Source organism: Trachemys scripta, chromosome 11 (assembly GCF_013100865.1).
Source record: "Trachemys scripta elegans isolate TJP31775 chromosome 11, CAS_Tse_1.0, whole genome shotgun sequence".
NCBI classification, from domain to species: Eukaryota; Metazoa; Chordata; order Testudines; family Emydidae; genus Trachemys; species Trachemys scripta.
The window spans coordinates 39,163,691-39,185,652 of record NC_048308.1 but is presented as its reverse complement, the minus strand read 5'-3'; the positions used below and the strand labels follow the sequence as shown (position 1 = coordinate 39,185,652).

The window sequence follows — 21,962 nt, the reverse complement described above, 5'->3', positions numbered from 1 at the left end:
TGTAGGACTTGACTTTGGGATATATTTAGGCACTCGCTGACTTACAACGGTGTATATCTTGAAGTTCTGAATCAGCTACTGCTGTTCATGTGGGTTATGTTGCATGTATGTCAGTAGCATACCAGCCTCTGGTACAATATAGTATTGAATGTAATGCATGCTTGTTTTAGCATATATGATCTGTATATCGTATTTCAATGTTTTTCCTTTTTTTGTTTTTGCTCAGACAGGGGATTTGTCTTCTGTACAATTAGCAGGAACTCCAAATAGATGGGAGGTTTTGTCTGCAGCTCCTACCACTATAAAGGATGAAGCTGGTAATATAGTACAGATTCCAGGTGCTGCCACAGTAACTTCAAGTGGACAGTATGTCCTTCCCATTCAGAGTTTGCAAAATCAACAAATATTTTCTGTAGCACCAGGATCAGATTCATCAAATGGTACAGTGTCTAACGTACAATATCAAGTAATACCCCAGATCCAGACGGCCGATGGTCAGCAGGTTCAGCTTGGCTTTGCAACCTCTTCTGATAATGGTGGTATAAATCAAGAAACTGGTCAAATTCAGATCATTCCTGGCTCTAATCAAACCATAATTGCCTCTGGAACACCTTCAGCAAATATTCAGAATCTCTTATCACAGACTGGTCAAGTTCAGGTTCAGGGAGTTGCAATTGGTGGTTCTTCCTTTCCTGGCCAAGCACAAGTAGTTGCTAATGTCCCTCTTGGACTACCAGGAAATATTACTTTTGTACCCATCAATAGTGTTGATCTAGATTCTCTGGGACTCAACAGTGGTTCTCAAACCATGACTGCAGGCATTAATGCAGATGGACATTTGATAAATACTGGACAGGCCATGGATAGTTCAGACACTTCTGAAAGGACTGGTGAACAAGTTTCTCCTGAAATTACAGAAACTACCACTGATAATGACTTATTTGTGCCAACATCATCTTCATCACAACTGCCTGTTACCATAGACAGTACAAGTATATTGGAACAAAATGCAAACAGCTTGACCACAAATAGTGGGCAAGTACATAGTTCTGACCTTCAGGGAAATTACATCCAGACATCAGTCTCTGATGACACACAGGCTCAGAATATTCAGGTCTCCACAGCACAGCCTATTGTACAACACATACAACTTCAGGAGTCTCAGCAACCAACCAGTCAAGCCCAAATTGTACAAGGTATTGCGCAACAGACAATCCATGGTGTGCAAGCAAGTCAAGGTATATCGCAACAGGCTCTACAAAATCTTCAGCTGCAGCTCAATCCTGGAACTTTTTTAATTCAGGCACAAACAGTGACCCCTTCTGGGCAGATCACTTGGCAGACATTTCAGGTGCAAGGTGTCCAAAACTTGCAAAACTTGCAGATTCAGAATGCACCTGGTCAACAAATAACTCTAACACCTGTGCAGACTCTTACTCTTGGTCAAGTTGCAGCAGGTGGGGCCTTGACTTCAACTCCAGTTAGTCTGAGTACTGCTCAATTGCCAAATCTGCAGACAGTTACAGTAAACTCTATAGATTCTGCTGGTATTCAGCTGCACCCAGGAGAAAATGCTGACAGTCCTGCAGGTATTTATCTTACTCTAACTCTTTGTGAAAAATGGCTTTTTTTTTTTTTTGCTGTATGTAGTTTGTTGAACAGTGATAATCATAACTACATTGTTTTGCTGAGGATGCATACAAAATACAGTTAGCTGATCAAGCTATACTAGTACTTTGAACAACTGATTCGCAAGAAACTATTGTTGCAGAACCTAGTCAAATATACTCTCTAAAATGTAAGTTACTGTGAATTTTCAACTATTCAAATTTAAAGTAGTCAACATTAGCACCTTCTAAAATGGTGTCTCTATGCTTCTAAGTTTTCTGAAGCAGAGGACCTCTCTTCTAAATTGCTGGGAATCTGACCATCAGATTTACAGGGCAGCAGTGCCGTTACCTTATCTCCCTCCTAGCAGGGACCCTCATCGTATAGTCTATCGTGTTTTATAGGAAAAATCCAAATGCTTCTGAGGATACCACTCCTACTTCTCTGAAAACGTTCATGGACCCCAATGTGTCATGTATCAGAGGTTGAGAGCCTCTGCCATTATTGATCTACCATTTTGTTAATCTTGTTTCCTACCAATTTAATTTGAACAAAACTATGGTTACAGAACTTGTATAAGTAGAAGGGAAACAAATGCACAAACATCTAAATGGTAGCTATGTTTAAGAATGAGTGACTTTACTTTCCAGTACAGCTTGTTTGCACAATGTTTATTATACATACCGCTTATAAGTTTATTATAACTTACCGCTTTGTAAGTTATAAACAGCTAACGGCTTGTAAGATGATCCTTGTAGATATCAAAAGTTAGAATGTTTGACATTTATCTCCATAGGTAAGATAAGAATTTAATTATTTCAGAAAAATGTCTTTCCAACAATGAATTAAAAATCCAAACTTGAAGACCATTTACTCTTAGCCTATGTGATTTAAGATAATCATGTTAATTAAGGCTCTGATTCAGCATGGTACTTAAGCACACATGTTAACTTTAAGTGCATGAGTACGTCCAATTAAATCAGTTGGACTTCTCATGGGCTTAAAGATAAATGTGTGCTTAAGTTCTATGCTGAATCAGGGCCCAAGTGTCAAAGACTTGGTAGTTTTGGGCTTGAATGGTTATTACTATTGTGTATCCAGCAATTTTGCTTTCCATTCAGAATCCAAAATTTCATTCTAAAATAATAAACCATAATGCTTTCTTCTAATTCGTGTCCTTGTGAAGATGGCCTCAAATTCATGTGCTGTTGCACCATTAAGTTATTAAGGAAAATTGTCTAGACCAACAATAGCCGAGTAAAATATAGCCTCCATCCATGATCTTATATTACATAGAAATATAAATTTCTAACAGGGATCAGAACTGCTTTATTTCTGTAAAGTTTTACATTTGGTACAGGATCATGTAGACTCTGCTGATGCTTCTGGAATAGTACTAGAAACATGATCCTGGGTGAGAGAGAAGAGATGAGAAGGGAAAGCATACAGAAACTAAAAGAGAAAAATATGCACACAAGGAGTGAAAAATGAAGACTGTCATGTTATAGTGCCAGTATCAGTTAGTTTAGCCCCTTGCTTTCTGGGCCATTTCAGGAGGGGAATGGCTTGCATCACAAAGTTTGAATGCCGTCTGAATGGCTACAGGGATAACTCATCAAGCCTTCCCTGACAGTATTTCTGCTATGGCCAGGGAAGGGAGATAAGTAAAGGGGGCAATGTGGACAAAGTTCACAGAAATAATGGATTATGGGAGAAGGAAATTGTATTTAAACTGGTGGATCAGCAAAATTTGATTATAATTGAGACTGAGTGGAGATAATAGTTGAGGTTTTCGCTGTCTTTCTGATAATGGTAAATGGGCTAGTAGTTTTTTTCCAAAGTCCCTTCCCTACACTTTTTGGGAACTTAATCTGTCCCTCCTGCACATATCACACCACTCCTTTCCCCCAAAATCACAAATAAAAAAATTTAAATCCATTTTATTTGGTGCATGTCTCCACAGAAACTTTCAACATAGAGTTTCTTCAAACCAGTAGAATCAGATTGAATATTCACCTCCAATATTTCAGATTTACCGCACAGATCTGATATTGTGTATTAAAATGGCTAAATTCTGTCTCCATTCACCACAGCCTTCTACTGCTGTAATATAGTGTTCCATTCCTCCCTTTTTATTTATAACTCTTTGTAGCTTTTGCAATATCATAGATTTCCTCTATTTTAGAGGATATGCATAAAAAATAGGTATGGGGAATAATCACTAGGATTGGAGAAGAAATTATGCTTATCAGGCCTAAAAAAGGGAGAAAAAAAGCTTAGTTTTTTTTTTGTTTTTTTTTTTTTTTTTTTTTTTTTAAATGAAAGGGGAAGAGATGAGGAACGAATAATAGAACAAGAGAAGGTAAATCAATAAGATACATGTGACAGGTTATTTTATTTTGGGCAGTAGGAAGGATCCCTCTTCACCACATATGAGGAGGATTGCAAAATTTTAAGGTGAGGTGAGGGGAAATGTTTTCTTTGCATTTCTTTATTTTACTAGACAAACTGAAGCACTAAAGCTCCTCCTTTCCCAGAAGGCATAATTAGGTTGTATTCCGCTTATACTCTTTAAAGTTTTCCCTTTGGGGTTGATAGCCCTAGGAAAAATAAAAGCTGCTTATGCTTTGTCTCAGGCCAGAACTGATTGGTATGTGTGAAGTTTGAATAAAATCATGTGAGCTGTCACGCAGTTGTGAAGTATGTAGGTCAATTAGAACTTGGTCCTTCAACCTTGATTTACTGTTAAGAGGTGCTCTTCTCTACCTTGGTTTCAAGGTAATCTGAAGAGGACATCTTTACTGCTGAGAGAGATTTAGTCAGCATGAGACAAAAATGCCTCATGAGTAAACAAAGTGGTGAATCAAAAGGAAAAACAGTCAGGTACTGCAAAATAAGTTAAGTCTAGTGAGAAAGGGACCATTTGTCACTTTACTTGAAAAATAGGTTGTTACTGCTTTTAGTTCAAACAGTGTGTACAATACCTTGCATATATGCAGAACCTTCCATTATACTGAATCAATTCTGAAGGAAAGTCTTCATCTTAAATTAGTTAACATTCTGTTTTGGGATGTTTACAAGAGCTCATGTTACCCCCTTCCATGCTTATTATTGTCCGGAGTGGGGAAAAGCAATTAGTAGACAGTCAGGTCTGAAGCTATCTAGATCTGAGGAGTGCAGAACAAAGTACAGCAAATTTCCAAAATGTCAAATACTGTCAAAAAGGTAGTTTGCTCACCTAGGTTCTGGGTTCAGATCCTGATGCTCTTACTAGAAGTTAACCATAAGGAAAGATCTCTAGCAGCTTTCTCCTTTTACCTGCACTTATCCAGGAGCGCCGCCAGCTTTTCTGCCGCCCTAGGTGGCGGAAGGTCCCGCCCTGAAATGCCACCCCCCGCAGAGGCGGCGGAAGGTCCCACCGCCAAAATACCACTGCAGTCGCTGCCCCCCAAATTGTAGCGCCCTAGGCAACGGCCTAGGTCGTCTAATGGGTTGTGCCGACCCTGCACTTATCAATGACATATTGCATGCCTGCTGTAAAAACAAGAGGCTAGGTGCACATGACTCGTATTTGAAGGCTACATTACTGCTTAGCTGTCCCCCAAAAATATTCAGTTTGTTACATAATATAATTTCTCCTTATCCAAACGTAGACTTTAGTTGTTGCATTGCTTTTGGAGACACTTAAAACTTAAACTTAAAAAAAAAAAAAAGACAATGTACGTTAGCTCCTCTGAAGACATTTCTCTAGATAATTGATAAATTGCATAGAATCTAATTTTAAAGGCTTCTCAAATTAGTTTGTTAATTATTGAATCCCACTTAAGGGTGGTTACTCCCCATAACAAATATAACTTGATTAGTTCTGATCAGGATTTCTTCATTAGAAGCTGGATTTAGTTTTATGATGGTACAGTACTTTTGGTTCCCAAAAGTAATGTGTAGAAAACTGATAAAGCAGTTGGAATAGTAGTGCTCTAGCCAAGGGAATGTGCACATCTGGGTTGATATTGCACATCTGTCAGGTTCAGCTTATATTTAAAAAAAAAAATCCAGAAGTGAAGGTCTATAAACATTTTGCTGACTATATCCAAATATAATTCCAGCTATAATTCCAAAGTAAATTATATAATGTAAAGCTTGTTTAATTTAAGATCTCTTGAGGAAGGAGTTCTGAGTCCCAGTCCTTTTTTTCTCCTGACAGTGTCTTCCTGTAGAGCTATATAAACAGCTGCTCAGAGAATTAGGTACCTGCTGCCAGTGAAGCTCATCATCATTCATACCTTATAATCAACTCATGCTGGTTATTAGAGAGCAGGAGAGGTGGTCTGTTCATGAAGGAGATTTAATCCATACATGCCAGAGCCTTAGGTCCTTATCACACTGACATAAATGTAGCATAATGTAGTAATTTTAAATTTGGCCTTAAAAGGGCCAAATAGTTTTCTGGATAAATACTTGCCCAAGTGACAAACTTTAATATCTTGCCAGGTATCTTTCACCTCCAAGAGAACTACACCACATTAATATAAAACTTTTCTGGCATCTTTCTTGCGTAAACTGGCTGAAACAAATAAGAGGTTGAGGGCTAACATATGAAATGTGGTTTTCAAAAAACTAAACATTTTAACATCTTGGTAATGACCAAAGAACAGAATACACACATTTGTAGCCCTCAGGTTAATTCTCAGAAAACTTTAGTATTTCTGGTGAAATACTGTGAACCATTGTTTATAAAGGAACTGTCGGTATGAATTTTTGAACTTGACTCATTTCACATCAGCAGTTTTCTTCTCCCATGTTATTTAGAAAAAATTTGTGTATGGGCCTCAGATCAGAAACGCCAAACATGCTTAGGCCTTTCTGTTTATGCTCCTGCTTGCTGCCTAATAAGTTTTACTTTCAGCTTTGCTGCTTCTATTACTAAGAGCCACCTTGACAAGTTAGAGCTTGTTCCAGGGGCCTCTGGTTGTCTTGGGTAACTTCCCCACATCAGAGATACTTAAAACAGCAATGTGAAGCTTGATCCTCACCTTTACCACTCACTTATTCCTTGGTGCAAGCCTCCAGTTTGGATGTTCGTTTTGTAGGGCAGTTGTATACTACTTTTCAAGCAGGCCTCCATTCACTCACATCCTAGCACAGGTAGCACTGTTTGATGGTCACCAAGACAATCACTTGAGGATGAGAGAGTGGCTTACTGGTTCTTTGAGGTGTGTTGTCCATACAGATTCTATGACCTGTCCTCCATCTCTGCTGATCAGAGCCCTTCTCGTATGGAATTTTTATGGGGAACAAACTGAGTGAGAGTTGTGGCCATCCCAGTTTTTATGCCTTCAGTTTTGGGGCATGAGTGTGCATACATGGCATAGATAGGGCTCAGTGAACACCGCTATTAAAAAAAAAATCTGATCTCACATGCGCACCAAGAGTGGAATCTGCATGGATAACCTATCTCGAAGAACCATAATTACTATATGGTAAGTATTCTTTGCCACATAATATGTATTGTGATACTGACTTAAGCTCTATTAAGACTATTTTTAAATGACTGACTGACTGAAGCAATACATGTGGTCCTTTAAAACAGGTATTCCGTGGCACACTTTGCAAGAATGGTTTTAACTGCATTTTTGCTGATCTTGGTGATTGATACAGTACTTTAATACTCATTACTTTAATTGTGAAATGAAAGACTGCCTACCAAGACCTGAGTTTAGCATTTTGGGTTTCTATTCTCCATGCAACAACTGATGATTTTAATAAATTAAGGCTTGATTTAAAGCCAGTTAAAGAGAGTGGTATACTTTCCATTGAGTTCAGTGGGCATTGGATCAGGCCCCGAAGTATTGCAGGAGTGATATACTCTAAAATTCCTTCCATTGGTTTAGGATTTAATGTTGTAGGAGAAATACATAACCTTGAACAGAGGTCTTGGCAGGAAAATCATAAAGAGTTCCTGTTCTGAAGAGTTTAGTCTGAGACACAGAAGACTACTGCTATTGGGAGACTTGGAGGAGAAAGTTAGTTTAGATTAGCACAAACAAAAATCTCACCCAAGAAATCTGACTCTTGCCTAATATGATTCAGCAGAGTTTCTTCCCATCCAGAAGTATAAGTAAGGAAAGCTATGACGTTGAGAGGAGCTGTATTGTACATAGAGATGTGGAGGACATTGCTGCATTGCAGAAAAAGAGAGAGACTGAATCACAGAGACCTGACATCCTATAAGAGGACAAGGTGGTGCCTTTTGTCTTGCTTATTTAAAAAGTTCTCAGACTTTCAAAGGGACCCAGCTATATAGAATGAGTTAATGGGAAATGCAAGTTGAATGTCTGCACTCTTAAGACCTCTCTATGACTTAACTGTGATATTCATGAGGAAGTTGACTTAGGTATACCAGAGGGCCATTGCAGAATCTATATGGTGTCTGTTAGAACCATAATTCTACCTCTCTGATGGGAGACATGTAAAGCTTAACTGAGTAGGTAGACTGGATGATTTTGGTGTCCAGGGGAAGAGGCTGCATTTGGGTTAATATTTGCAATTATACAGCTCATCAGATCCAGTGATGCTTCCTGAAAGTGTTTGTGGATGGATGGATTACATCAACGGTGTGGGGGCATCCCCCCCTTCCCTACAGTAATGGGGAGATCACCTGAAGTAAGGACTAAAATGACCAGATTAATTCTTAAGTAGTTTAATAATAATTCTGCATAAATAGAAGTACTCAAGCAGAAACCATGAAGTAGACAGATTCTTCCTCTCAGTACCTTCTGGGGTTTAAGATCGTGTCTGTGACACTACTGGGGAAAAGCAGCAGATCCACCACTCTGGTCACAGTAATTTCAGGTAAATGCCACAGGCACACTTACATATGGGGACTGTGCCAATTTTGATAGCCTTTGACTCTCTCCAGCCTATCACTTCATTAACTCAGAAGGCATGAAGCCATAGGAAGAAAATGAAGGGAGGAGAGAGAAAGTGAAAAAACTGTGGGCCAGTAGAGCCAAGTCTCTCCCTTGCTGGGCTCGGGAGCCTTAGAGCCCCAGGATACCGTTAAAGGTGTTGCACAATCTGTAAAAGTGGTAGGAACAAACTTTTAAAATAAATCAGTGGATGTTTTACCTGAAGAAAGTCTCTGCATAGTTTGTCTGGAAAGAGGCAGGAATGGAGCACGCCCCTGCCACAGTGTCCCAGATATTGACAGGATCGGAAGTAGCAACTGTCTCATTAGTGGACTAGAAGATAAAGAGTTTGATAAGAATTCAAATGTTTAACAACTCTTCATAGACTTCTACAGACCGATTATCATTGCTAACCTTTCAGCTGTGCTAAAAGTCCTGATCTTGATGGTTGTATTAAACGGTCTAATGTAGCTGCATTCTGGAAAGTAGATTGCTGATTTGCTCATCTTAACAGTGAGGAGGCTGGTTTGAGGAGCTAGCTTGTACTTATGCTTTTATAAAAGCCTTGGTTCTGAGACAAACTACTTTTAGGCAGAATTGCCAAGAAATTAATAAGTGAGCAGAATTTCATTAATATATTTTTCTGTACCACTGGACAGGTTCACCAGACTTTGAAAACCACAGATATCTTTGCAATAGTATCAGTTGACAGTCCTGCAGGCAGGAAAGGTAGATAAACCAAAAATTAGTTGAATGAAACTCTCAATTTCTCATTTTAAAAAAAATAATGCAGGAGTATACTACTTTAAATTCAGTTGAGGCAGAACAGGAATGGGAATTTAAGAGAGAAGGGCCAGAGCCTTTTGCCTTAATTCTGGTCCAGTTTGACTGACGCTTTTGTCATGTGATCTGAGAAGCAAATGGCCCAGTGGTACCAGACTGAGATATTCGAAACTTTAGAAAAATCCTCTCCATATTAGATTACCCAGTCATGGTAGCTTCAATAGCAAACCATGCTTAAGGACAGTTTTCAAACATGGCATTTACATCTGCTCATTTTCACCCCATTACTGGACTAGATGAACTCTCGAGGTCCCTTCCAGTGCACTTTTAGAAACTGGAAACAATTAGCTTTTGAGTTTGTGAACTGCTCATTTCATCTTAATAAGATATACTCCTTTACCCCGATGTAACATGAATTCAGATATAACTCGGTAAAGCAGCGCTCCGGAGGAGCGGGGCTGCGCACTCCGGTGGATCAAAGCAAGTTCAATATAACGTGGTTTCACCTATAACGCAGTAAGATTTTTTTTTTTTTTTTTTTTGGGCTCCCAAGGACAGCGTTGAAACTGAAAGCAAGCGGACAGTGTGAAATAGAATAGAAGCATAAAAATGCAGTGGATATGATTGCTGGCACTACTCGTTTCATGCTTAATAAAAACCTGTATATTTAAAAAAATGTATTTGAAGCTGCCACAGAATTTCCACCAGTTTGCCATAGAATCTAGGGACCTCGCAACAGAATTTAGGTCCAGCTTGTCACAGAGTACAAAAGGGCCATGTCCACAAGTCAGGCCTCAGAACTGTAATTCGTTGGAGCACCAAAAGGCAACTATGGAAATACAATACCAACATTCAGTGTTGTGGCATACTAAAACGTATGTGAGGGCATTTTGATTAGTTTTTATATGTCTGACTCTTTCCTGCCTGGTTTCCCCTTGGTTTTCTTCCTAGTCCTTGAAGCACAATTAACTGAACAAAAAACTGAATGAAGGTTATATTCCTAAATTTTAGCCCTTGCCCTTGGCTCTTCTCACACGCATTTGAGGACGAGAATGATGATCAGTTTGTGGTAGGGAGTTTTCTTTTGAAAAACCCTTTATTTGTGGAGTTTTTTTGCATAGTCCTATTTGTAAATTATAATTTTTATTATGTTTGTGTATGTGCTCAGAACTTAGGATGGTCTCATTCTTAAAAAAATCTAAAGAAATGGTTATAATTTACAAAAATGCAAACAATACTGAAATACTTGTTTTGACTTCAGTTTCTAGGGGTTTTGTTTTAGATAAAAATTTAAACCCCAAGATGATACAGTAAATTATTGCAGGTTCATGGCAACTGTTTTATTTTTTCCCCTGTGTCTTTAGCGCTTTCCGAACTGCCCTTTGTGGGGAGATGTGCAAGACACTGCTTAAAGATAGCTGTTAATTTAAAGAAACAAGAACTTTGCTGTGTTTACAGATTTATTTTTAATAAAACCTAACTGAAAAGGTCTTCAAATGCAGAAAATTGTTATCCTGAAAAAGTTTTCCCCCGTTTCTCACTCACCTGCCGCTACTCAGGTTCAGGTTTGTGCAGTTTCTTTCTTGCACATATTGAAATTACAAACGCTTTCCTAATACTGCTTTAAACTCCATTTTCTGATGTACTTGTTCAGGGTGGTGGTCTGTCTTGCAGAAGCTCTGAACTTGGTTCTCACGGTTTATAAAACAAACACTGAATCTTTCAGTTTACCTTTAAAATGTGTCGTTTTAAAATTGCAGATACATGCATTCAGATAATGTAACATCTTTAGTAGTTTTGTATTTATTTTTCAAGCATTTTAATTTACCTTTTACCATTCACTAAGTTTCTGAATAAATGTAGTATTAACATTTTTTAACTTTAGGCTTTGTCTGCATGGAAAGTTGTACCAGTTTAACTTTAACTATATCAGTTTAAAAACAGATTTAAGGCTGTGCAAACCCCTGTAAGGACTCCACTCGCTGAACCCCAACCAAAAGAAATGGTCTTGGTGGCCGTCTCTACCAAGAACAGTTCAAACTTTAAGTTTTAGACGTATTCTAGTTTTGGCTTGCTCTTTGAAAGGTAAAGTTAAATACACTTTTTAAATATGGAATAGGCTACAAGGGCACAGCAGCAATGTCAGTATGCACTAAAAACTGTTGACTTCAGAATGACACACAGTGCTCTTTGCAGTAGAGATTTCATCATTATGGTTTGCTTCTCTCTGTTTAATGGGCTATTACGGATCTATGTTTTGTTCTTTTCCTTAGATATTAGGATTAAAGAAGAGGAGCCTGATCCAGAAGAGTGGCAGCTCAGTGGCGATTCTACACTAAATACCAATGATCTATCACATTTGAGAGTACAGGTGGTAGATGAGGAAGGGGACCAAGCACATCAAGAAGGAAAAAGATTGCGACGAGTTGCTTGCACCTGTCCCAACTGTAAAGAAGGTGGTGGGAGGTATGCTACTATTTAGGGTCCATATAATACTTGTTATGCGGAAAATAAATAATGAGAAAAAATAAGAAACTCAATTATGAACTTCTTGACTGTAGCTATTGGAGATCTTCGGGCACTGAGCTTATGCAGTAAAACGTCTCCAGCTCTTGTTTTGTGTTTATGGGGAAAGGTCAGAATCTGCAGTCTAGTGAGACAAATTTTACTCCATGCTTGTTGAATTGTCCTACTGAAATGAATGGGACTATTCAACATGAGTATAGGTTGGCAGAACAAGGCCCTAAATAATATGAAAGTGTTGAATTTCTATATATGCAGATCTGAGATTGACTTTCTACCATATCTCAATTTTTAAGGATTTGATTAAGTCCTGTGTTTGTGTATTTCATGATTGATTAAACAAAAGCTTTGTCTCCTATAGTGAAGGGAATGGTATGAAAACCTGAGACAGCCTGGATTTTTTTCTACTTATAACATTTTTACTCTTTAGAGACCTATTGTGTTTTGACATATTTTCAGTAAAGGATTTTGTTATGGGCGTCAGAAACTGGAGGAGGAGGGAAGAAATTGTTGGCTTTCTGAAATGGAAATATCTAGGATAGCATTATTGTATTTGAAACTATTGTATGTTGGAAAATAGCCTTTGTACTAGAATTTTCATGTCCATTTTGGCAATCTTATGTAGGTAACCATTTTAAATGGGCACCTAGTTTATTTGAAAATCAAATATAAACTTTTTGATTCTGTTTTGAGGACATATTGACATCCTAAGGTTCTACAAACCTGTTACTGTCTAAGGATTGTAAGAGGCTAGCTAAGTCTGGCTGCCCCTGTTGCTTCCACGTCCTCTCTGTTGGTTTGTTGATGTGCTTGCAAGGAAAGTACCTAAAACAGACAGCTAAAGTATTTCCTGGCAAAATGATACAGTAGAACTTAATTATGGGAAGACCTGTTAGCAGTGTTTATAGTTAAATTAGCTTCAACACTTTGTATTATAAAACCCTATTTTCAGTTGCTTATAACTTTGCTGGACTCTAACCATTTGGGCTGAAGTTTTCTATCCCTGGTATCTGCCTCAGGCTGACCACTTTTTTATTTTTTTATTTTTAATGTTTCAGAAAAACTGGTTCAGTAGTTTCTGATAACATAGTTAAGTTAAAATATGTTGATTTGCCCACCTTAAACTTATATCTGTTTCACTGAGAAACTTTATCACCTTCACGCTTTGGAGTTGGGACTTGAAATTTGGCAAGGGGGTTGCCTTGTTGCCAGTGATGTGCCTTTTTGAGTCTCTCCCCCTCCTCCCCCCCCCCCCCCCCTGTGAAAATCTCAGATTTGGACAAATAAGCTTCTGAAAAATCAGATTTAGCACATGCTCAGTAAAGGTTTGCTATAGGCCGGCAGCTAAATTCTCTGAAGGTTTCTTCTGCAATGGTCATGCTCCTGTATGCCAGCTAGATATTGCATGCACCATCCTCACAGTGTGACTGAGCTTGATTCATCTGAGTGCTGCAGGGGCTAAGAAGGACTTTCCCTACAAATGCTCCTCCCAGTGGTGGGTTGCTCTGGCACCAGGCATCAAAACTGAGAGCAGGAATACCATCTTTCCTGTGCTTTTAGTGTTCCTTCTGCAATCTGCACCAGCCCAGTCAGCATGGAAAAAGTAGCCTGGCTGGACTTTAGAGGGTGGTAGGTGGGAGAGTCCGAGACAGGAGCTCAGGGAGAGGTGAGAAAAAACAGAGTGGTACTGGTTTGGGGGAAGGGAAAGGGGAAGACTGAGACAAGGGGGAGGAAAGGGTAGGTAAGAGGAACACTGGGACAGGAACCAGGGGTGTGAGGAGGACTGGTTTGAGGGTGGAGCTGTCTAACCAATAGAGTGCACTCTCCTCCAGAGCCTGGAGTTACACGCAGGATTTTTGAGTTTCAGTAGTCGGATGCTGTCTAGTAAATAACTGCATATCTACTGACAAAATGTATGTCTGTTCCACCTCTAATGACTCGTGACCATTTAAAACAGCCTACTACTGCTACCAATTCCTCAGTTAGCTCCAGTGGTCAAGGTCTGTACTGATGGTCTAAAGTCCCAACCTCACTGATGACTCATAGGGGACCAGCATAGTTCTACATCGGGGTGGCCAATCTGTGGCTCCAGAGCCACATGCGGCTCTTCAGAAGTTAATATGCGGCTCCTTGTATAGGCACCGACTCTGGGGCTGGAGCTACAGGCGCCAACTTTCCAGTGTGCCAAGGGGTGCTCACTGCTCAACCCCTGGCTCTGCCACAGGCCCTGCCTCCGCTCCTCCCCCTTCCCCCACGAAACAGCTGATCAGGAGGCTCTGGAAGCGGGGAGTGGAGCTGGGGGGGGGGGTGGGGGCGGCTGCTGACGTATTACTGTGGCTCTTTGGCAATGTACATTAGTAAATTCAGGCTCCTTCTCAGGCTCAGGTTGGCCACCCCTGTTCTGCATTATGGAGTTTGCTTTTGTAAAAACTTAGGAAAATACATTTTTAAAAGAATGTTAGCGTTGCAAAGTCAAGTGCTCAAAAGTTAAAAATGCCAGAATTAAGGTTGTCTGTGCAACCTTAATTTGGCCCCTTATGTGCATGCATTATCATAAAGTGTTCAATACATGATCACATACTATTTTTTCCACAGGACCCTTGACTTATTCAGAGCATAGAATGGCCTATGCTCAGGGAATTAATTGGGTTTGTGTAGTGAATGGTGTTATTGTCTGTGGACCCCTGCTTCATTTGTGGCAGAAGTTGGAAGGCGCCTAGTGAATGAGAAAAGATGGTGTCATGGTTAAGGCAATTGAATGCCTTAGAATTGGATTCTGTCCCTGTCTCTGCCACAAAGTTCCTCTGTGATGCTGGGCAAGCCACTAAAACCAAACTTTTCACAGGTAGCCACTAATTCTCTCTGCCCAATTTGAGACATCTGAGGCTAATTTTCACAATTGTGGAGCACTCAAACTCACAACTGCAACTGAAGTCAATTGGAGCTGTGCTTTGAACTTATAAAGTACTCTGAAAAATAAGGTCTTTGGTATCTCAAGCTAGGCATTCATAATCGGTGAATGCTTGACAGTTTTGGCTTTAATCTCCCTATCTGTACAATGGGGTCATTTAATATCAATTTACTTGTTTGAAGAGCTCAGATAATACAGTGATGAATGTGCATGATGAACAAAGCCCATTAGGAATTTAATAATTCTATATTTAATATAGGTTTTAAATGGTTAGGGACTAAATAAGGTGTGGAACCATACCTTGAATGGTACATATGTAGAAAAAGTATTGAATAGCTTCCCATTCAGTGAATGCTGTCCTTCCTCTACACTGAATAAGACAGGTATCCTGTGGAAAAGGTAGACTGTGACTCTGTAGTTACAGTCTGTATCATAATCCAGATTCTTGTGCATATTTGTTAAGGTTGTATAGGCAATCTTAACGCTGGCATTTTCTACCTTAGGTACTTATCTGGTCCCCATCACATAGTATCCAGTTGTCTCACAATCTTTATTGTATTTAATGAAGCACTATTTATCCCCATTTCAAATCAATTTCATTGAAATCAAATAGGACTTATATGCCTAAATACCTGTGAGGCTCTGGGCCTATGTGACTTACCATGGGTCACACAAGATGTTTGGCACAGCAGGAATTGAACCCATGTTTCCACAGTCCAGGTTAGTGCTCTAACCACTGGACCATCCTTCCTCATATGCTTCTGAGTGTTTGACTACGCAGCCTTAACATTCTTCTAATGAAATCTTTTTGAATATAATTGTATGTCTTACACAGACACTCTCCCAAAATGTTTTAGTGTTAATTACAAGATAGGGAGATAGAATGTGGCATATGTTGCTGAACAGTGGTGTAAAGATAAAGTATACAAAACATATCAAACTATTGGATTGTAAGATCAGTAAGTAGTGTGGAAGGCATAAGCAAGGGGTGAACATGTCTTGTGATTATATGAAATAAGAATAATGATCAGAGGTGGCAAGAGCTTTCAGAGAATACTTCCACCTGCCATGACAATACTCGGGGTAGGGTGTGGGGGAGGAGGAGGAATACGTACAAAAGGCAAGTGCTAGACACTCAGCGAACCAGCACTTAGGGGAGAAAAGAGAGACAGACTGGAACAAGTAAAGAATAAGGGGTTTTCAAAACAAAGGCGGTCTTGAACTGGATCCTGAAATGAAGGTGGATCCATTGAGTTGAGGATTGAGGGAGCATGGTCATATTAAAAGGTGACGAGGAATAGAGTAGGTAGGTCTCTTTCTTGAAGTCAGGCTACTTTCAGCTGATGGATGAGTCAATATGGAATTTTTGCAGGCAGCATAAGTTACTTACACTATGAGCTACTGTGGTTCCCAGCCATCTTCAGGATCTGGGCAATTAATTTTTTTTCTAAAGTTAGGTTTCTAAATCCCTTTGGAATCAGCTGAATACTCTGCTCTATTGAAAATCGGTCTGTTTATTTGGGTGACTTAATACAGGTTTAGAAGCCTAACTTTAGACACTTTAAAAAAAATCTTAACCCGCAGAGAAAGTGGTGAGCTAAGGATATATCTACACAGCACCATTACCCCATGGCAGCAAGTCTCAGAGCCTGGGTTAACTGACGCGGGCTCATGGGATTTCACTCTGCAGGGCTAAAAATAGTAGTGTAGATGTTCCGGCTCAGACTGGAACCCAGGCTCTGAAACCCTGCACAGGAGGTGCTGGAGTCTGAGCCTGGACTCCAGCCTGAACCTGAACGTCTGCCCTGATCTTTTTAGCCCCTCATTGTGAACCCAAGTCAGGTGACCTGCACCCTTCGACTTGCTGCTTGCCAGTCTTCTTTTTGCTGTGTAGACATATCCTCGCAGCCAAAGTTGAAACTAAAGTTAGGGGCAAATGGAAGGACTCAGTTGAGATTTGAAGTAGAAGAGAGAGATGTTTGAGATGTTCCTGTTCGCCAGAAAAACTACGTTTCACTTTGGATATTTAATTGAAAAATGAAGATGAAGCAAGAAGTGTTCTTGGTCAAGACTGGTGGAGATGGAAGAGTCAATTCTGTCAAAAGATATGTACAACTTGGTATCATAAGCATAAAAGTAACAAGTAAGTTGATCTAAGAGGGACAAGGAAGAAAAAAAGTACAAGGCAGAGAACCTAACTTTGTATGATGCTGTAAGGGTTAGAGGTGTCTCCAGCAAGAGTGATTTGATGGATGGGAGTAGACATGTGACTGGGAACCAAATAGGCCCATATGGCTATGGAATTGATTCAGGAACATTGTTATGCCATTTTCTCTTTGATTGAATTGCTGCAATGCATTATATTCTGAGCCCTGTGTATTCGTAGTTTTACAGCTATTGGATTTCTTGTGGTGTCAAACCACTTTTACAGAATTGTTCTCTGGAATTGAAGCATTCATTTAAAAAAACGGGGAAGGGGAAAAGGGGTGCAATTCTGCCTTCATTTTTGTGAGGAAATCTTGAAAACACTAACAAAGTGCAAAACAATTCCATTCCCCCCCCCCCCCCCCCCAAGTCATGGACAGCCTGAAATGATAACTTAGGTATAGATAGATTGATCCATTGATCTCATCTGGCTTTAAGTCTGACAATTTAAATGTCAAAATCATTAATCATTTCACTTCTGCTCATTTTAGCAGAAACTTGTGTGACAGGAGAGAAGAAGTTTGTCTGTCCGGAATGTTCAAAACGCTTTATGAGGAGTGACCACCTTGCCAAACACATAGCAGAAACATTCAGCTAATTTTTTTATTTTACAATCTGAAATAGCATTCTGTGCCTCCCTAAGGTGCCAAAAGCCCTATCTGTCCCCTTCCCAGCTGCCAAAATCTCCAGCTTCCCCTTTCACAACTTCAACAGTGCAGTTGTTCTTTGTGAATACACAAGTCTTTGCAATATTAAAATCCTGAAAATATGGGGATTATAAATGGACTTTCTGCTATCTATTTATATATTGGGCTACACGAATGATTGTATTTTTCAATTTCATATTTCTTTAAAAGCCTGCACTTTGTCATTTCAATGAAGTTACTGCTGAATTTTCAGTCTACTGCATTAAAGTGCTGCAGAATCCAGGAACTGTGCTGCAGAATTTAGATCCAGCTTCCTGTGGAGTACACAGGGCTTTCATTAGATGTGTAGTTACTCTGAAAATCCACTCAGATTAACATACGGAACTATTTAGATACATTTTTCCAAATGGTACAAAATATCTATTGTTTAGGAGAAATAACTTAGATTTGCTGAATAATTTTAGTATTTGTTTTTTTTAAACAGAGGCTCTAATTTGGGAAAAAAGAAACAACACATCTGTCACATCCCAGGGTGTGGGAAAGTTTATGGGAAGACTTCACATTTGAGAGCTCATCTCCGCTGGCATTCTGGAGAGCGCCCATTTGTTTGTACTTGGATGTTCTGTGGTAAAAGGTTCACTCGCAGTGATGAGTTACAGCGACACAGAAGAACACATACAGGTTATCAATGTTTGATTTTTGGCAAATTTGATTGGAGGAATATGAATGATAAAAATTTCTTAAAATCGGCCAAATTTTTCCTCTGATTATTCTTCCACTGACTTCATGAAAGTTGTGCTAGTGTATCTGAGAGCAAAGTTGGTCTGTGATCTGTTTATTTTGTAATAATAATGAGATGTCCCCCTCCCCATATTAAATACCAAATATTTAATTTTGAAATCTGTTTCTATTAAAAATAACTTTTTCTACAATATCTAATACATCATGAAGTGGTAGGGGCTTCAGAACTCTAGAGCTTAAAGGGACACTGAGAACGTAAAAATCACAGTACCATTTGAAAATCGTGCACATACTGTTGTTACAAGTGACCCATGGATTACGATAACTGAAAGCAATTTAAAAAAATCTATTTTTAAAATAGCTTATTTTATGCTTTTGATAGTTTTCTGTATAATTAATGTACCTACTAGTCATGTGCATCAGTCTCAAGCCCCACTCTGGGGGAACTCATCTGCACTCTGTTTTCCATACCTGGCAAGAGGTTACAGCAGCATTGAAACTGAAGAGGCAGCAAATGGGTCCAAGCATGTTGGTTGATGTCAAAAAACCCTTTGTAACCTCACCAAAGGAACAGAAAAATGCTTTTAAAAAAAAATCTTTTTAAAGTGTGTGGAGGAGAAGGGTGTGTTTGTGTGTGAAAGAGAGAAAACCATGTCCTTTTAACAAAAAATAAGTTGACAGTGTCCCACTAGTGCACCTTGCTCATCAACGTGATCTATGGATATATGGTTTATTGTTCATAAAAATAATTTCTCTTTGTTATCTTGTGTGACAGGAGAGAAGAAGTTTGTCTGTCCGGAATGTTCAAAACGCTTTATGAGGAGTGACCACCTTGCCAAACACATTAAAACACATCAGAATAAAAAAGGTATTCACTCTAGCAGTACAGTGTTGGCATCAGTAGAAGCAACACCTGATGATACTTTGATTACTGCAGGAGGAACAACACTTATCCTTGCAAATATTCAACAAGGTTCTGTTTCGGGAATAGGGACTGTTAATACATCTGGCACCAGCAATCAAGATATTCTTACCAACACTGAAATACCTTTACAGCTTGTCACAGTTTCTGGAAATGAGACAATGGAATAAATATTACACAAGATACCTATTAATTGTGGTTATTTTTATACAGTAGTGAGAAAAATATTGTTCCTAAGTTCTTAGATATCTTTTTATTGATGTGCAAAAATTTTTGGATTGACAGTAACTTGGTTATACATGACACTGAAATGCCTTACTTTGTATGATATTCCATAGTATATTAAAATGGTAAAATTGCATGGGTTTTGTAGGTACTTTTGGAATCTAGAAGAGATGAAATTTTACCAAGTTATATTAAAAAATGAATTTAATGATGGGAATGGTAGTCTAACCAAATGCATCAATCCTGTGTGGTTTAGTGTAAAAATGAGAACATGTTGGTATTTATCTATTGTAAGATAAAAAGAAGTTGATGGGTGAAAAGAAATCATGTTATGATAAAAGAAATTTTGTAATTTTCTTGATGACTGGAATTTTTATTATGCATAACTGACAAATCAAGTTTCCAAGCAAATGTTACATAGTGTAGGCTTTACTTAGCTCATCAGCTTGTCATTTTGAAGCTAATTATTTTAATTAGGTTAACTATGTACAATATTTTAAGCATTACTCTTGTAAGATTTTGAAAACTACATTTTAACATGGAACTCTAGGGATAGTCACCTTTTAAATCCTGTTGAAAAGCCATGTTTAAGATTTAATTTGCCAAAATGATGTCTTGTTAATATTCTTTCAATAACCAAGTTGGGCAATATAACCAATGTTAAAAAAAAAAAGTTTAAAATGTTTAAAAAAATGTATAGGTTGAGGCATTTGGGTGGTAAGGCAAATGTTATAGTGAAATATATCCCTTTCCTTGAACACTGGAGGACCAAAAATTAGGTGTATTGCGTCTCAGCAGTGATTTTTATCAAATCTTGTTTCCAAAAACATCTGTCTGCCAGGGCCTTAAAAGCCATCATGTAATTTACCAGTAAAAATATAACATATGCAAATATAACAGAAAATCACTTCCATAGTGACAATACTCCCAACCATATGGATATTAGTCATAGTGAACTAGGGGTTTTACAAGGTTTTTTTTAATTTGTTGTTTAGCTTTTGGTTAGTCAATCTGCATTTAAATATCAACCATCTTTCCTTTTTCGCTTCTTCCCTTAAATTGTATGTATCAAGTACATTTAACTGATAAACATATATGTTTTTTATTATGCTGAATTTTCTTTTTATTTTTAATTACTGTTTATATTTTCAATTATAGAAAATGTACAAAATAAAGTTACTTAGCCAGTCTGTAAGTTCTATACCATTTTCCAGAAATGTACAACAATAATTACAGCAGTTCACCTATTTACAAACATTTGGAAATCTGTTCGTTATCCTTAAAACCACCTCAAATTTAAAGGCTACCTTATTGTACGTTTAAAGTGTATTATAACAGTGTGGTAGTTAATAAAACACTATTTTTTTTCTTTTGACTTGGTGTTTACTGCATTCCTTTGTGCTACGTTACAAGGTGTGATATGCTAACACATGTTTAATAGCTCCAGTTTTTCTTCAACAAACTTCATAATGAAAATAGTTGTATTTTTTTCTGACCTTGCTCTGATATAGTTGACCCTTTAAATTCCTGTTGCGCAAGGGAAGGGTCAACAATGGAAAGAGGATGTGACAATGGCCTCGGTGAAAAGGAAGAGGAGTTGCAGAAGAATACTGAGCTTATGAGTTCTGAGTAACAGAGAGGATGGTGTTTTCAGCTGCAGCAAGGAGGTGGAGAGCTCATAGGAAAGAGCAGTTTTTTAACTATGTTGTGAGAGTTGGTGGCAGGACATGCAGGAAGATGTCTCAATCAGCAGTGCATGACTAGACTGGGGAGAGGTTGGGGTGCCAAGATAGATTTGGGATGCTGATCTGGGGGAGAGTGTAGAAGAAGAGATGAATAGAAGAGTGAGACCTACAGAGCGTGGGAGATGTTAGGTGGTAGAGATACTGAAAAAGGCGGTGGAGAAGGTAATAGAGTATAGAGTCCAGGAATCCAACAGAGGGGATGGGGTTCAGCACAAGAATGGTGATGCCAAATGTAGCAGAAAAATCAGAGGATGATCATGAAGAATCCTTGGATTTGGCCAGGAATAGGTCATTTGTGACTTTTTAAGGCAGCTTTGGTGGAGTAAAGTTGGGCAAAAGTCAAAGTGCTGTGAGTGACAGGAACAGTCCAAGCGTTTAATTGGGTCGCCCTTAAGAGAGTTCAGGAGCCAGCCCGTTTTCTCAGATGAATGAATTGCAGCTCAACACTGAAAAGCGTTCTTAAAAATGATGTTTTGGGTTATTTTGTGACTTGCACATCAAATCTGTTTTAGTTTACAAGTAAAAAGATGTTTTCTGTCTGGCCTGTAAAGTCAACCTGGAATCTACAGGTCATTCTGGATTCTTTCTACCTTGCACTTGAACAGCAATAAAGATTCTGCAGTTGGGGCGTAATTAATATTAATCTGTTGATGATGCTTGAGTCAGAACAGAAACTAGTTCTCTCCAATAGCTGTATTGGCTTTGTAACAAAAATGTATTTTAATTATTGAACAGGTATGACTT

General features: G+C 38.7%; 1 protein-coding gene across 2 annotated transcripts in view; it reads left to right on the top strand.

The window, feature by feature from the left end:
- The window catches only part of SP3 (Sp3 transcription factor), a 41,264-nt gene extending 20,416 nt beyond the window's left edge, over window positions 1-20,848 (top strand). For both annotated transcript variants that reach the window (XM_034785089.1, XM_034785088.1), the window contains 4 exons: window positions 227-1,589; window positions 11,573-11,765; window positions 18,070-18,266; window positions 19,102-20,848. In XM_034785089.1, coding sequence (XP_034640980.1) covers window positions 227-1,589; window positions 11,573-11,765; window positions 18,070-18,266; window positions 19,102-19,418 — 2,070 coding nt within the window. In that variant the 3' untranslated portion in view covers window positions 19,419-20,848. The remainder of the gene's footprint in view (window positions 1-226; window positions 1,590-11,572; window positions 11,766-18,069; window positions 18,267-19,101) is intronic.
- Window positions 20,849-21,962: the final 1,114 nt, after the last annotated feature.